Source organism: Dendropsophus ebraccatus, chromosome 11, assembly GCF_027789765.1.
Source record: "Dendropsophus ebraccatus isolate aDenEbr1 chromosome 11, aDenEbr1.pat, whole genome shotgun sequence".
Taxonomy (NCBI): Eukaryota; Metazoa; Chordata; class Amphibia; order Anura; family Hylidae; genus Dendropsophus; species Dendropsophus ebraccatus.
In genome coordinates, this window is record NC_091464.1 from 34,106,022 (window position 1) to 34,119,546 (window position 13,525).

At 40.6% G+C, this 13,525-nt stretch overlaps 1 protein-coding gene across 2 annotated transcripts in view; it reads left to right on the top strand.

Annotated features, from left to right (window-relative positions):
* DHRSX (dehydrogenase/reductase X-linked) overlaps positions 1-13,525 on the top strand; it is a 199,697-nt gene that overhangs the window by 114,737 nt on the left and 71,435 nt on the right. For both annotated transcript variants that reach the window (XM_069945360.1, XM_069945361.1), the window contains exon 4: positions 4,248-4,349. In XM_069945360.1, coding sequence (XP_069801461.1) covers positions 4,248-4,349 — 102 coding nt within the window. The remainder of the gene's footprint in view (positions 1-4,247; positions 4,350-13,525) is intronic.

Consider the following 13,525-nt stretch of genomic DNA (forward strand, 5'->3'; position numbering starts at 1 on the left):
TGGCATATCTGAAGATAAATTACCTGCTATACGGTGGATCCGGACTAAAAATATCACACAATTAAACATAAATGCCATGGTTTACTAAGGCGATAGAATTTGGATGGTGTTTGTGTAGAGGAATGTCAAAAAGTTAATTGAAAAACTGGAGAAAAAAAAGTAGCACTTTTTTTAAAGACATTAGAAGTATATATAGTGTAGTGTATTGGACAGCGGGTATGGTGACAAGTGGCGGTAAAGGTTTTCTTTTATGCCTATATTTATTTTTTTTAATAAATGCGCCATTTCTTTATAAAGAACACGGGGCTTTTTGCCAGGATAGTGGGGCTTGCAAGATGTACTAAATGTGCTGCTTCTGCCTAGAGCTTGGCAGCAGATTGTGTACTTTGTGAAATGTAAGCTGTGTACATGTGGCATCAGCAAAATTAGGCCAAGATAAAAAGGAAAAAGAAAAAAAAAAAAGTTACAATTAAAAAGTTGGAGTGAAGTGCTGATTTTGAGTTTGGACAAGTCGTATCAACCTCCTTAAATGGGTACTCCGGTGAAAATCCTTTTCATTCAGGTCAACTGGTTTCAGAAAGTTATATAGATTTGTAATTTACTTCTATTTAAAAATGTCAAGTCCTCCCATACTTATCTGCTGTTGTATGTCCTGCAGGAAGTGGTGTATTCTTTTCAGTCTGACACAGTGTTCTATGCTGCCACCTCTTTCCGTGACAGGAACTGTCCAGAGCAGGTAAGGTTTTCTCTGAGGATTTGCTACTGCTCTGGACAGTTCCTGTCACGGACAGAGATGGCAGCAGAGAGCACTGTGTCAGACTGGAAAGAATACACCACTTCCTGCAAGGCTTACAGCAGCTGATAAGTACGGAAAGTAAATTACAAATCTGTATATTTTTTTAAAACCATTTGATCTGAAAGAAAAAAATTTACGCCGGAGAACCCCTTTAATGGTTCCCACCTAGAGAGTCTCTGCTATGTTTTTGGGGTGTACATCTTACTATGTCTCCGTCCCCAGCAGTGGTATTGCTGACAGCCACCCAACATACATTTTGCATGACAAACAAGTTGCTGCCAACAGTATCACTGCTCTGAATGAAACAAAGAAGGAGAAGTAGGTCGGGTTGTGGATTCTCAGATGATATGGTTTGTTTTAGTCCAAGTAAAGAAAATATTCCCTGAAATCACATTTAAATGGGTTAGGCCACCTTCACACATCCAATCCGGACAAATTTTATAACCCATAGAGTTCTATTGGACACGGACACTTTTTAGGATTTAGGCGCTACAATACATTTGTTTATCCTTGATCAGGAAATCCAGAAAGCACTCCTGATGATTTCCTGACAGTAAAAACTGATACGGACGTGTGAGAGGGACCTTATCCAAGATTTAAAAAAAAATTCTTGCAAAAGCAACACCAACCGTGTCCCTAGGTTTTGTGGTATCAAAACTCAGCTCCATTTATTTCACTGAACCTTAGCTGCAAAACCACACCCAACCCTTGGACAGGTGTGGCGCTATTCTTGAAAGAAAACCACCATGTTTTTTCTAAGCCTAAATAATCCCTTTAACACATTAAGGACATGTTCACATATGGCAAGACAGTGGCTGTTCCGTGACACGGCTGTGTCACAAAATGGCTGCTGTCTGAAATGTTAAACTCCGTCGGGCCGGCAGTACCGGCCGGGTTAACATGACTTCTTTTTATTTGGAATGTGGGCACATTACGGTGTACCCCCACACCAATTAGCCATAGCAGAATTTTTCTCTATTTGCCTGTGCAATTTATTTGGGTTGAAGTTAAATAGGAAAAAAAGCTATACTTACCCCCCCCTCCATGTTGTTCCTCTGCGCCAATGCACTTTCTTGCCTCTGTATTGCACCAGGATCTTCCTGGTCAGCCAATCAATGGCCACAGCAGTATCCCCCCTCCTCCTCCCTGAATGGCAGAGCGGCAAGGTCCTTGGACAACACAAAATAATGTTTAAAGTCATTTGAAGTCACTTTATAGTAATTGGAAAGATATACAAATCTAGTCTTTACACGCTTTTGCCAGTAATTGTTTTTACAGTCTATGTGGGTGTATGGTATTAATGTAGCCTGACTTTGAGCTAGGTCATCTTAATTTATATACTTTGCATGTTATATTGAAGGAACAAGCATTTGACTTTTATATGATTTTTTCCCCTATCCAATCTGAACTTAATTTGAACTGCAATGTCTTTGAAGCTTGGAATAAGGTCATTAAGCTGTCTCCGTATGAGACGTCTGAGCATTAATGATCAGTGCAGATTTGACAATCACTTTAGTATCGTTGACCACCTTCACCATTATGAAAATGTCATCCATTAATTGACACTATTAAACCGGATAATTCTATTGACAAAAGGACATATGCATGCAAAGAATTATTGGAGGAACGTAATGTTCTCATTCAATTACAAGGTTTAGAGAATATTCAGGCAGAATATTGTATATCTCAGACACTGATGCATATGGTTGTGCAAAAGCCCAGTCACTATGCGGTACTTAAGGTTGCGGAATCACTGAAGAAATACAATCCTGGCACTTACTACTCGGTTGCAAATGTGTGGAGTTCATTCAAAGCATCTCCTTAAAAACAATAGGTAACGTTGCACACCTCCTGCATGCAGCATTACCTATTGTTTGTTATGAGAAGCTTTGAATAAACTCCTCATATTTTAAAATAACAGCAAGTGCTAGGTTTGTATTTCTTTGGCATACAGTTGCATAACAGATCAGTGTAATGTACCTGTGCCAGACCTATGGGGGTAGGGTGCAGCTATACAGGTGAAGTAACACTAGCCTTCAAATTGGCCTTCTGGGGTTAGTCCTGGTATGCATTGGCTAGTACCTTAGTACCCACAGAAGTGAATGGTACTGTAGGTAACTTCATTATCTCTCTGGCAGAATGCAGTAACCACATTATCAATAGTTGGGGCATGCTGCCTACAGTGGAGCATGCGACCAATGTGGAACCCCACCTATCAGAAATCCTAAATTGGATGTGTAAATTCTTTGATCATTGGTAACCTAACTGCAATTGAGAGGATAAGGCGGATAAGGGCCCATTTTTCATGTTTCAGACTAAAATCAGTCACTAATAGATTCCATATACCCCCCTCCCTCCCTCAACCACTAGTACAGTTCATTTGGTGATCAGAAATCCTAGCTGGTCGTGTCTTCCAAAATGCGCCCAGTGCCCTGGTTTGTGTAAAAATTATCTTTTGTTCTTACCAGTGGTGTCAAGTGTCCGTGCCCTAGGCCTGCAATGCCTCTCATGTGTTCTTCTCTGCCTTTAGTTACACCCCTCTGACTATTCAGCCCTAATAGAAATAATGGGCGTGCACTGTATCAATCCCTAGCGATGCAGACACACCAGTGAAGCTTCTTGTTCTAGATGCACCTGGCCATCTTCACCAGTGTTCGGGAGCTGCTATTTCTGTGGCGCAAGCACTGTGAAATGTACAGGCTCCACTTGACTTGTACGGCAAAAATAACACCCCTGAACGCTGGTGAATGCGGCATAGGCGCACTGACATGGTAGCCTAGAACAAGAAGCTTTGTAGAGTTAATTGCCTGCGTCGCTACGGATTGATACGGTGCATACACTTTATTTCTACTAGTGCTGAATACAATAAAGCCAGTCAGAGGATGTAACTAAATCCAAGAGGGCAGAGAAGAACATAGGAGAGGCGTTGCAGGCCTAGGGCAAGGACACTTTAGGCCACACCTCATTGACACAACTGGTAAGAATAAAAGAACATTTTTACAAAAACCATGTACACACTTTGGAAGACACAACTGGCTAGTATTTCTGATCACCAAAGGAACGTTACCAGTTTGGCGAGGTGGGTATATGGATACCAATTCTCTTTAAGTCACAATTGACTATATATGACACAAGTCTTCCTAGCAAGTTAATAAATATGCATTGGTCATTCCATAAAATGGCTGCTTCTTCCATGCGTAAATAAGAGGTACTGTCTAATATTCTGACAACACAATCTGTTCCGTTCTTCAGAATAGCAAAAACAACTCTGTCTCCAAATTGAATTGCCTGCCCTCAATAATGGGATGTATATTTGCATCCCTTTCTCTTTTTTCGTCTGCCAAAAAGTCTATGATTAATTTTATAGTTGTAGCGTAAAATGGAACAGAAACTTTACCGCTTCTCGGGAGCCTTTACAATGTATTTATAAACGTATTTTCTTCTTTCTCAGTGGAATTCTTATTCTGCGATTTGGCTTCCATGAAGTCCGTACGGAGATGTGTGCAGAATTTCAAAGCTAAAAATCTAGACCTCCATGTTCTGGTTAATAACGGTGAGTCTACGCTTCATCTTCAATGGATTTCTGCTTTGTCTTTTAATCATGAGAGATTGCTAGTTTTGTTAAACCGTAATGTGTTATAATTCAGATATCAGGAACTTTTTTTATTGGGTCTTTAAAGGATAACAGATCATTTACAACTTTAATGCTCCCATTTACTATAATTGCCACTAGCTGACAAAATGTAACCGGCTATTTGGTAGAAGATAGGAGTCTGTCTGGATCTCAATTAGGATTCAGTGCTTTCTGAACTTGAATCTCATTTGCCATGCCGGAGATGTTTCTCATGGGAAATAGGTAATACGCTGATGAACGGGGACAAGTGAGAGAAATCCCTTCTGTTCCACAAGCCGTAGCCATACCCTGATTAAAAGACAAATAGAATAGTTAATGATATTTACGCTGGTCATACGTTTAGCTATAAGGAGGCTGAAACTGAGCAGATAATGGTCTTCAATATTAATAGACCTTTATTCATTATGTTGTTTCGCAGATGTTTTGGTGCCAACTTAAGGCCCTATTACACTAAACGATTATTGGTCGTATTTGGCCGATATCGACCATTACGGACGATAATCGTCTGGTGTAATAGAAGACAACGATCAGCCGACATGAGCGATGTTGGCTGATCGTTGCTGTTGTTTGTCTTTCAACATGTTGAAAGACAAACGACGATAATAGCAATGATCTACTGCCGTAGCACCGTGGAACAGGAGCGGCTGCAGCAGACAAACGCTATCCTATATGGCAGTGCTTCTCAATTCCCGTCCTCAGGCCTCACCAACAGGTCATGTTTTGAGGATTTCCCATACAAAGAACCTGTGACAATACCTGATGCACTGAGTATAATTATATCACCTGTGAAATACTAAGGAAATCCTCAAAACATGACCTGTTGGTGAGGCCTGAGGACTGGAATTGAGAAGCACTGCTCTATGGGCTGCCTGAACAATCTAGCGATCACCCGGGCAACCCCCCACAGTTTCCCGCGCCCCCCGCACCTCTCCGCTGACAACGCTCGTTTGTTCCTCAACATCCCCCCGTGTAATAGGGGCTTTAGGGTCCATTTACACAGAAAGATTATCTGCCAAAGATCTGAAGCCAAAGCCAGAAACAAACTATAAACAGAGATCGGGTCCTAAAGGAAAGTCTGAGATTTCTCCTCATTTCAAATCCATTTCTTGTTTTGGCTTCAAATCTTTGGCAGATAACCTGTCAGATTATCTTTCTGTGTAAATGTATCCTTAGGGTCCTATTACACATGCCGACTACCGCGCAATCATTTTATTAAACGAGCGCCGTTCCGCTTGTTTACTGGACCTATTAGATGGCCCGATAATCGGGAAGCAAGGGCTACATGGACATTGTTTCCATGCAACCCTTGCCCAAACACCTGACACTTTACCTCTCCCCGCTCCCAGTCTTCTCACCTGTGCTCCTCAGCTTCCCGGTCCCAGGATCGCCGTGGGGAGAGGTAAAGTGTTTGGGGAATTGTCAGCCATCGGCCATGTATTGCAATTACATGTAGCGATGCGCTGTTGGTGGCCGACAATTTTAGGTCCAAACCTAAATTGCCCCATTCAGCCGATTATCGCTCCGTGCAATAGTGCCCGTAAGGACCTATTAAACCAAAAGATGTCTGACAGATTATTTTACAGATTTTTTCAGCCAAAGCCAGGAATGGATTTAAAAAGAGGAGAAATCTCAGTCTTATCTTTACGACCTGTTCTCTGTTTATAGTCCGTTCCTGATTTTGGCTGAAAAAGTCTGTCAGATAATCTGTCAGACATCTTTTGGTGTAATAGGGCCCTTAGGCATGAAATCATCACTCCATTGATTTTATGCAGCTATCCCTGATATATAATCTGCGATCTTGGCAGTGGTCGTGCACTTAGATCCCTACAGAGTTGTGAATAGTCATTGAAAGAGCCTGTCTTAGGTGTATACAGACTTTTTCATATTGTTGTTTTTCCTTTCCAGACATTGAGCCTTATAAGATGCGCACATTCATAAATTATGTCTGTGACCACTGTGACCGCCTGTAGCTTGGTCTCAGCATGGCTGTTACCATCCATCATATATCAGAGCAGTGCAAGGTGGTAAAACGTATGATGTTGATGTAGCAGAACAGACTTTGTCAAAGTCATCACTGAATCCATAATGATATCAATAAGGCTCTGTTCACATCACATTTATGTATGTTTTCTAATGCTCTTTTATTTTATTATTATTATTATTATTATTATTATTTTATTTTTTTTATTTAATGGATCCATTAAAGAATCTGTAGCTTCCATCATGGCTAAGTCACCTTTTATCTGATAAATTTCTCTCAGGATTATTTATTTAACATGACAGACAAATGGAGGCTGTCTCTTTTTTTTAGCCTTGATGGATTTATCTTTTTGAGAATGCAAGTCTATGGTAACTAGCCGCTACAGGATAGCTATCAAGTGGCATCCTGCTGTATCTTCCTGTATGACAGGAGGACATTTTCCTCCCTTTTTCATTGCCGCCCTCCAAGGGTCATACCGATGTTTTATTTTTTAATGTAGCCATATGAGGGCTTGTTTTTTGCGGGACAGATTTTCTTTTTTATTGGTGCTATTATAGATTTATCATTTAACTTACTAAATAATTTGATTAACCTTTTTGGGGATGATAATGGAAAATGTAATTTTTTAAAATATTAAACTTAGGGAGGCATTTATTAAGTCCGGCGTTTTTTACGCCGGACGTAAAAATGCCCCCGCAGCTCCGGCGCTACGGAGATTTATGTAGAGGCGGACTGCCTCTACATAAATCCCGTGCGCGCCGTTGCGCACCGCCGAAAACCTACGCCAGCTGAGGACTGGAGTAGGTTTTCGGCGTACATTTTGGCGGAACGGATGATAAATCGCGCGGACTCTGAGTCCGCGCCCTCCGTTCCGCCAACTCTCCGCCCCTTTTCCGCCCCCTTTCCGCCCCCTGGCGTACTCGGCGGAAAGTGCCGATTTGCGAATATTTTATTCGCAAATCCGCCATTTTTGCTTAAAAAAAGACGCAAATTGGCACTTTCCGCCGAAAATCATCCATTCGCCGGATGATACATGTGGCCCTTAGTGTGTGGTAAAAATAACATAACAAATATGCTCTATGGGTCACTATGATTACATCGATACCAAGTTTGTGAAGGGTTTTTTTTTTCATTTTTTTTTTTACTATTACCACTTTGGCACAATAGAAACTATTTTCTTGAAAAAAAAAAACAGTCACCACATTCCTAGATCCAAAGCGTTTTTATTTTTATTGTGATGGAGCTGGTTGCAGGCTCATTTTTTTGCAGGAAGATATACAGGTTTTATTTATAATTTTTAATTTTTATTTATATGTGACTTTTTGATGTGGTTTTTATTGAGGCGGATTAACAAAATACAGAAATTCTGGTCCTTTTAAAATCTTTTTTTCTACAGCATGCAACATGGTATAGTTTCATAGCTTGGGTTGTTGCAGAAGTTTGTGCAGCGGGACCAGGGCTACATGAGAATGGGAGTGACGATTGATAAGTATAGGGTTTTTCTTTTGTTTATGTCTAAACACCTACCTGAGAAGAAACATATAAAAAATATTCCCCCAATAACCCCTTTATAACCCCTATTTAAGTTCAACGTCCAAATGTGATTGCAGTGACTCTCCTGACATATTTTCAGTATTAGTAGAATTTGGCCACTAGAGTCACATAACATTCCAGGTTGGTTCTTTCACTCTGATCCCTCTGTTCTAAGTTTCTAGGGTGTTCTGTACAGAATAGATTAATAATTATTCCTACAATGGCTGCTTATTACTGCCATGTACAGCATGGACTTTACATGCATTCTAACATATGTGGTATTTATAAATCACTTCATTTACAAAAAAACTTTCCTTCCTTACCGCAGAGAAACAGCTGTAAAGTCATGGCCACTAGGTGTCTCACTGTGCAGTACTGGTTACCGTCTCTAGTAACAGAAGGAGCAGGATATATTACAGGTAACAGGGACAGGTTTAACCATCTCTGCAAGTGAAAGGAGATACCCGAGCTCTGCCATGAAAGGCTTAAGCCCCTATTACACTTGGGGAGCAAACGAGCGCTGTACCCCTCTCACTGCCACCGCTATTACACGCATATAGCGCCACTATTACACACATAAAGCGACAGGAGCGAGCAGGGGGGGCCGCAGGGACGTGCTGGGGGTGGGGGCTGCCTGGGTGATCGCTAGATCTTCCGGGCAGCAAATAGAGGATAGCGGCGATCTGCTGCCGCCACTCCTATTCTGCAGAGCGACGGCAGTAGATTGCTGCTATATGAGTCATTTTTCTTTAAACATGTTGAAAGACAAAAGACTGCAACGATCAGCCGGCATCGTTCATCTTGGCTGATTGTTGCCTTCTATTACACGGAATGATTATGCACTGACATAAAAAAAAAAAAAATTCTTTTAATTTAACTGGTGCCAGAAAGTTGTAATTTACTTCTATTTAAAAATCTCAAGTCTACCAGTACTTATCAACTGCTGTATGCCCTGCAGGAAGTGGTGTATTCTTTCCAGTCAGACACAGTGCTCTCTGCTGACATCTCTGTCCAAGACAGGAACTGTCCAGAGCAGTAGAGGTTTTCTATGGGGATTTGCTGCTGCTCTGAACAGTTTCTGTCACAGACAGAGATGTCAGCAGAAAACACTGTGTCAGACTGGAAGGAATACACCACTTCCTGCAGGACATACATAAACTAAGTGGTGGAAAATTAGAGATTTTTAAGTATAAGTAATTTACAAACCTCTGTCACTTTCCGACACCGGTTGATTTGAAAGTAATTAAAAAAAAATCGCTGGATAACCCCTTTAAGGACAAGTTGGGTATATGTGTTTTTTTTTTTTTTTATCCAGCGTTTGAAAAACATGGACCCTTTCTTCCTAAGCCATCACAATTCTTGTCTCCAGTTCAGATGTGGTTTGCAGTTAAGTTCGATTCACTTCAATGGAACTGTTGCCAAACCTGTACCCAAACTGGAGACAAGAATAGTGCTGTCTCTGGAAGAAAGTGGCCATGTTTTCTCTAATGCTGGATAACCCCTTACATGGTTCTATAACACATAAAAGAAACTATATATCATCAGTATTACTATAAAATAATAAGATTAGCAAATCCCAAAAATGAATGATATGTTTTATTTAATACATTGTATTATGTGTCCTATAGAGGATGGAAATACATGAGCTGTATACAACATATAGTATTTGATGATGACAAAAAACAATCCCTACCGCCCTCATGAGGCCAGAGACACCATGCCTGCTCTAGTAGCTACATATTCCGGATTCTGAAAATGTCCCTGGAGTTTTATTACATATAAAGAACAGGTATTTATCTTGCTCAGTCCTATAGTTCTACATTACGCTCACTTTCCTAAACTTGCTTTTCTGATGTGAATAATACCGTAAACCTGGATGCAAACAACCGGAGAGGCGCTCTGTAATGGCTGAGTAACGGCTGACTGCCAGGATTCGGGCTACAAAATCACTCACGCTGAAACAATTTCGGAATTACCGGCACCTCCGAGGACATTAAGACTAATGGGGATGTTTAGTCGGTGGTGGCCACTGAACTGCAGGCAATATCCCAGACAACTAAAGATTAGACTCCATAATTGAGACGGCTCAGACAACGGAGCTGAAATGTGGCGATGATCTCTTAAAGCCGAGTTATGACAATCAGGCTGTTTAATCTAAAAATGAGATTGTGTGCACAGGCGCTGTCGCTAAAGGGGGAACAAGTAACATTGTTCTCAACCTTACAAAGCATAACCTTAGAGGCGTAGCTAGGATTCACGGGGCCCCATACCATAAAACTGTTAGGGCCCCGCTCCTCACAACACGAAGCACTGCATATATATATCTATATCTATATGCATATACTCTGTGATGTGGCCAAAAAAGAAAATCTCCTGTGGCCAGAGGCAGAATCCGGCCTGCAGCCACAACATTGACAGGCAGAGCAGAGAACCAATGGTTGCTAGCTCTGTCAGTCCACTATATTTAACTATAAGTTAAATACATAGGATAAATACATAGGTGCAGGAGCGTACCCCTTATGTACTCCACTGTGTAAGTGACCCATTGTTCAGAAGACAAGGAAATCTTTGCTCTACTGTTGGTGCACTGATAACCCCTTACCTCTGCACAGCAGGCAGTGAGAGCAGAGGTCAGGGGTTATCAGTGCAGTTAAGCAAAGTTTTTTTTTTTTTTTTTGTCTTCTGCCTGTTAACCCTTTTTTGTGTTGCAGCATGTAAGTAAACATTGGGTCACTTACACACTGCAGTACATAAGGGGTTAAGCAGAAGGACACAGGAGGCTCTTATCTTCTCCCCTGAGCCCCCCTCCTGCACGGGCCCCATAGCAACTGCCTACCCTGCCTCTATGGTAGCTACGCCTCTGCATTACCTGTAATATACTCTCCTACAATAAGCTGAATGCAGTTTATTACAATGTAGCAAACTGAGTGAATTATATACATACATTCATACACTCATTAGCTGTACCTTTAATCCCCCCCCCCTTCCAGTTAATTCATGGGTCAGGTGAGAGGGTACTGTATATTGCATTGTATTGAGCAGTCAAAAATTGTGCCCTTATTATGCACTATATTGTGCAGGTCTAGTATCCTGTGTTCACCATTGTGACGTTCCCCAGGCATGTGTCAGGCATGTTTACAAGCAGTTATAATATCCTTATATACTAATACGTTTTTCTGGCAGATGTTTTAGTATTCTATAATAAAGGTGTATGTGATGATCCACACCCAATTTAAAATAGACAATTTCGCACATTATGATACTGTTTTTTACATATTTTTATTTTTATAATGGGGAAAGGGGGTGGTTTAAACATTTATTGGGGGATGATTTTTTATGTTATTGAAAACCTTTTTTACACTTATATAGGAGACTTTTATAAGCAATCATTAGAATGCATAGCATTAATCAGTATTATTGGAACTCTGAACATAAAGTCTGCCTGAGGCAGACTCTATGAGTAGATCGCCAATATGACTGGATGGAGGTAAGTATTACAGAAAAAGCAATTGGGACTGATCAGTTAATGACAGGTATGTCTCCTGTCACTTTCTTTCTAAATGACCTTAAATGACTCCTTCACGCCAGCAACAAAGATGCTTAGGCTAATGAAATTATCACAAGGTCTAACAACTATCAAACATGAAGGGGGGGGCCAGTATTTTTCATCTTCAAAAAAATATTGTTTTATATAAAGATTCTTTTTTTTCATCATGGATCTGAAGACCAGAAAGCAGGAAAGCAAATATGCATACCCAGGAATCAGATTTACGCAAACATGCCAGATCCCTGTATACTGTATAACTGAATGTAATTGTACATTCTATTTTTACCTGCATTTCCATTGATAACATAGAGAATTACATTTTTTTCTATAGGGTGAATATCTGAAGATGAAATAAAGACTCTCATCTTCTGGAGACAAACTGTGCATAGTTTGAGGCCACTTTGTTTTCTCCTCGCTGTTCTTCTCTTTCCCAGTGACAGCACTGACAGCAGCAATTTATGCTTGTAACGTAGACATTCATGTTTGATGTTTTGTTGGTTCCTGTTCAGAAAGCTTACCAGTGACAAATGCTATTACATATTGAGGGTGGAAGATAAAAGGGCAAACCGCTTCATTGTTTTGATGTTAAAACTTTTTAATATGTTCTGTGACTACGAACATAAAGTACTGTACATCAAATGTTCCCACTTTTATGTGATTTATTACACCATTCAGCTGTAACACTAAAGGGGTTGTCCCATCATTAAAGAGTCATTGTCATTATAAATAAAACTTTTTGAAATGTCATCAGGCCCATCAAAAGTTCTTGACTCTCTTAGTGCAAAGATGCAGCCAGGGAGAGAGTGTGGCGGCAGTGCCTGGCTCCTGTGGGTGTTTTATACAGAGATTAGTTGGATCCTTCATGATTCCAGTTTGTAGGCTTAATGTGAGTCCAAGAGAGGCAATTGCTAGTGTAGGACCATCCCTCTGAGGGCACCTTGGCTTGGTGAGATGGCACATTCTGTTTGCTCTTCCCCCCAGAGCCAGGTCTTAACATAGTGATCCAGCTAGTGAAAACCCTTATGAGGCAAATGGCAACTGCCCCATCATGGCAATCAGAATGATCCCTGGATCAATGTCCTATCACATGTAATCTAGTGCCCATAACCTGTAATCCTATATTTTTTTAAGAAAAGCATCCAGACCTCACTTGAACTTGTGTGAAAAAAAAAAAAACATAAATAAGAAACAATACTCACCTGCCAGGTCTCCAACACAGCTGCTATTCTAACATGCCTTAAGCCCCTATTACACAGGGCAATGCAGAGTAGCAAATGAGCGCTGAATGACCACAAAGAAGATAACGGCAGCAACATATCGCTGCTATTGTGAACATTGACATTTCAACATGATGGTGAAAGACAACAAGCAGCCGACATCTTTAATTACACTAAGTGATTATCGGCCATAAAGGTCGGTATCGGCCAAGTATGGCCGTTAATTGCTTGTGTAATAGGGCCTTTAGTCATCACTGCTCAAAGTTGGTTCTTATGAGGTATTGACTGTGTAGGAACTACCTAGTCAGTCTGAAGGAAGCATTGATCAGCTGCGAGGATCAGGGGCGGTCAGGTCTGTAGCTGTGAGGGAAGTCAGGTGAGTATCATCCCTTTTTTTTTTTTTTATATTAAACACACAGTGACTTTCTATTCTTTTCTGGTGCTGGAATACCCCTTTAAATATCTCCACTTGTGTTTTTTAAATTCACGTCTTGGACTTTTATGCTTTTTGAGTATTTTGTTGTCACTTGTAGCGTTATATCCCAGCATGGAACTATTCTATAATAAGTTACTACACAGTTATAAAAGAATATAGACTGCACAAACAGTTATTGTGTTACTGTTATTGTGTATAGTAGTTACTAGAGATTAGAAAAATAAAAAGAAGAATTATCTCAGCCAACCACAGTGATCCCTCCAAGTCTTTAGGGGGTTTTAGGGACACCCTCTAAAACGTCTCTCAAAAATTATCTTTTAAGAAACGATTCCCCTGACGTTCTAACGTTTTTATAGGGTTACATATAATATAACCTCTCAG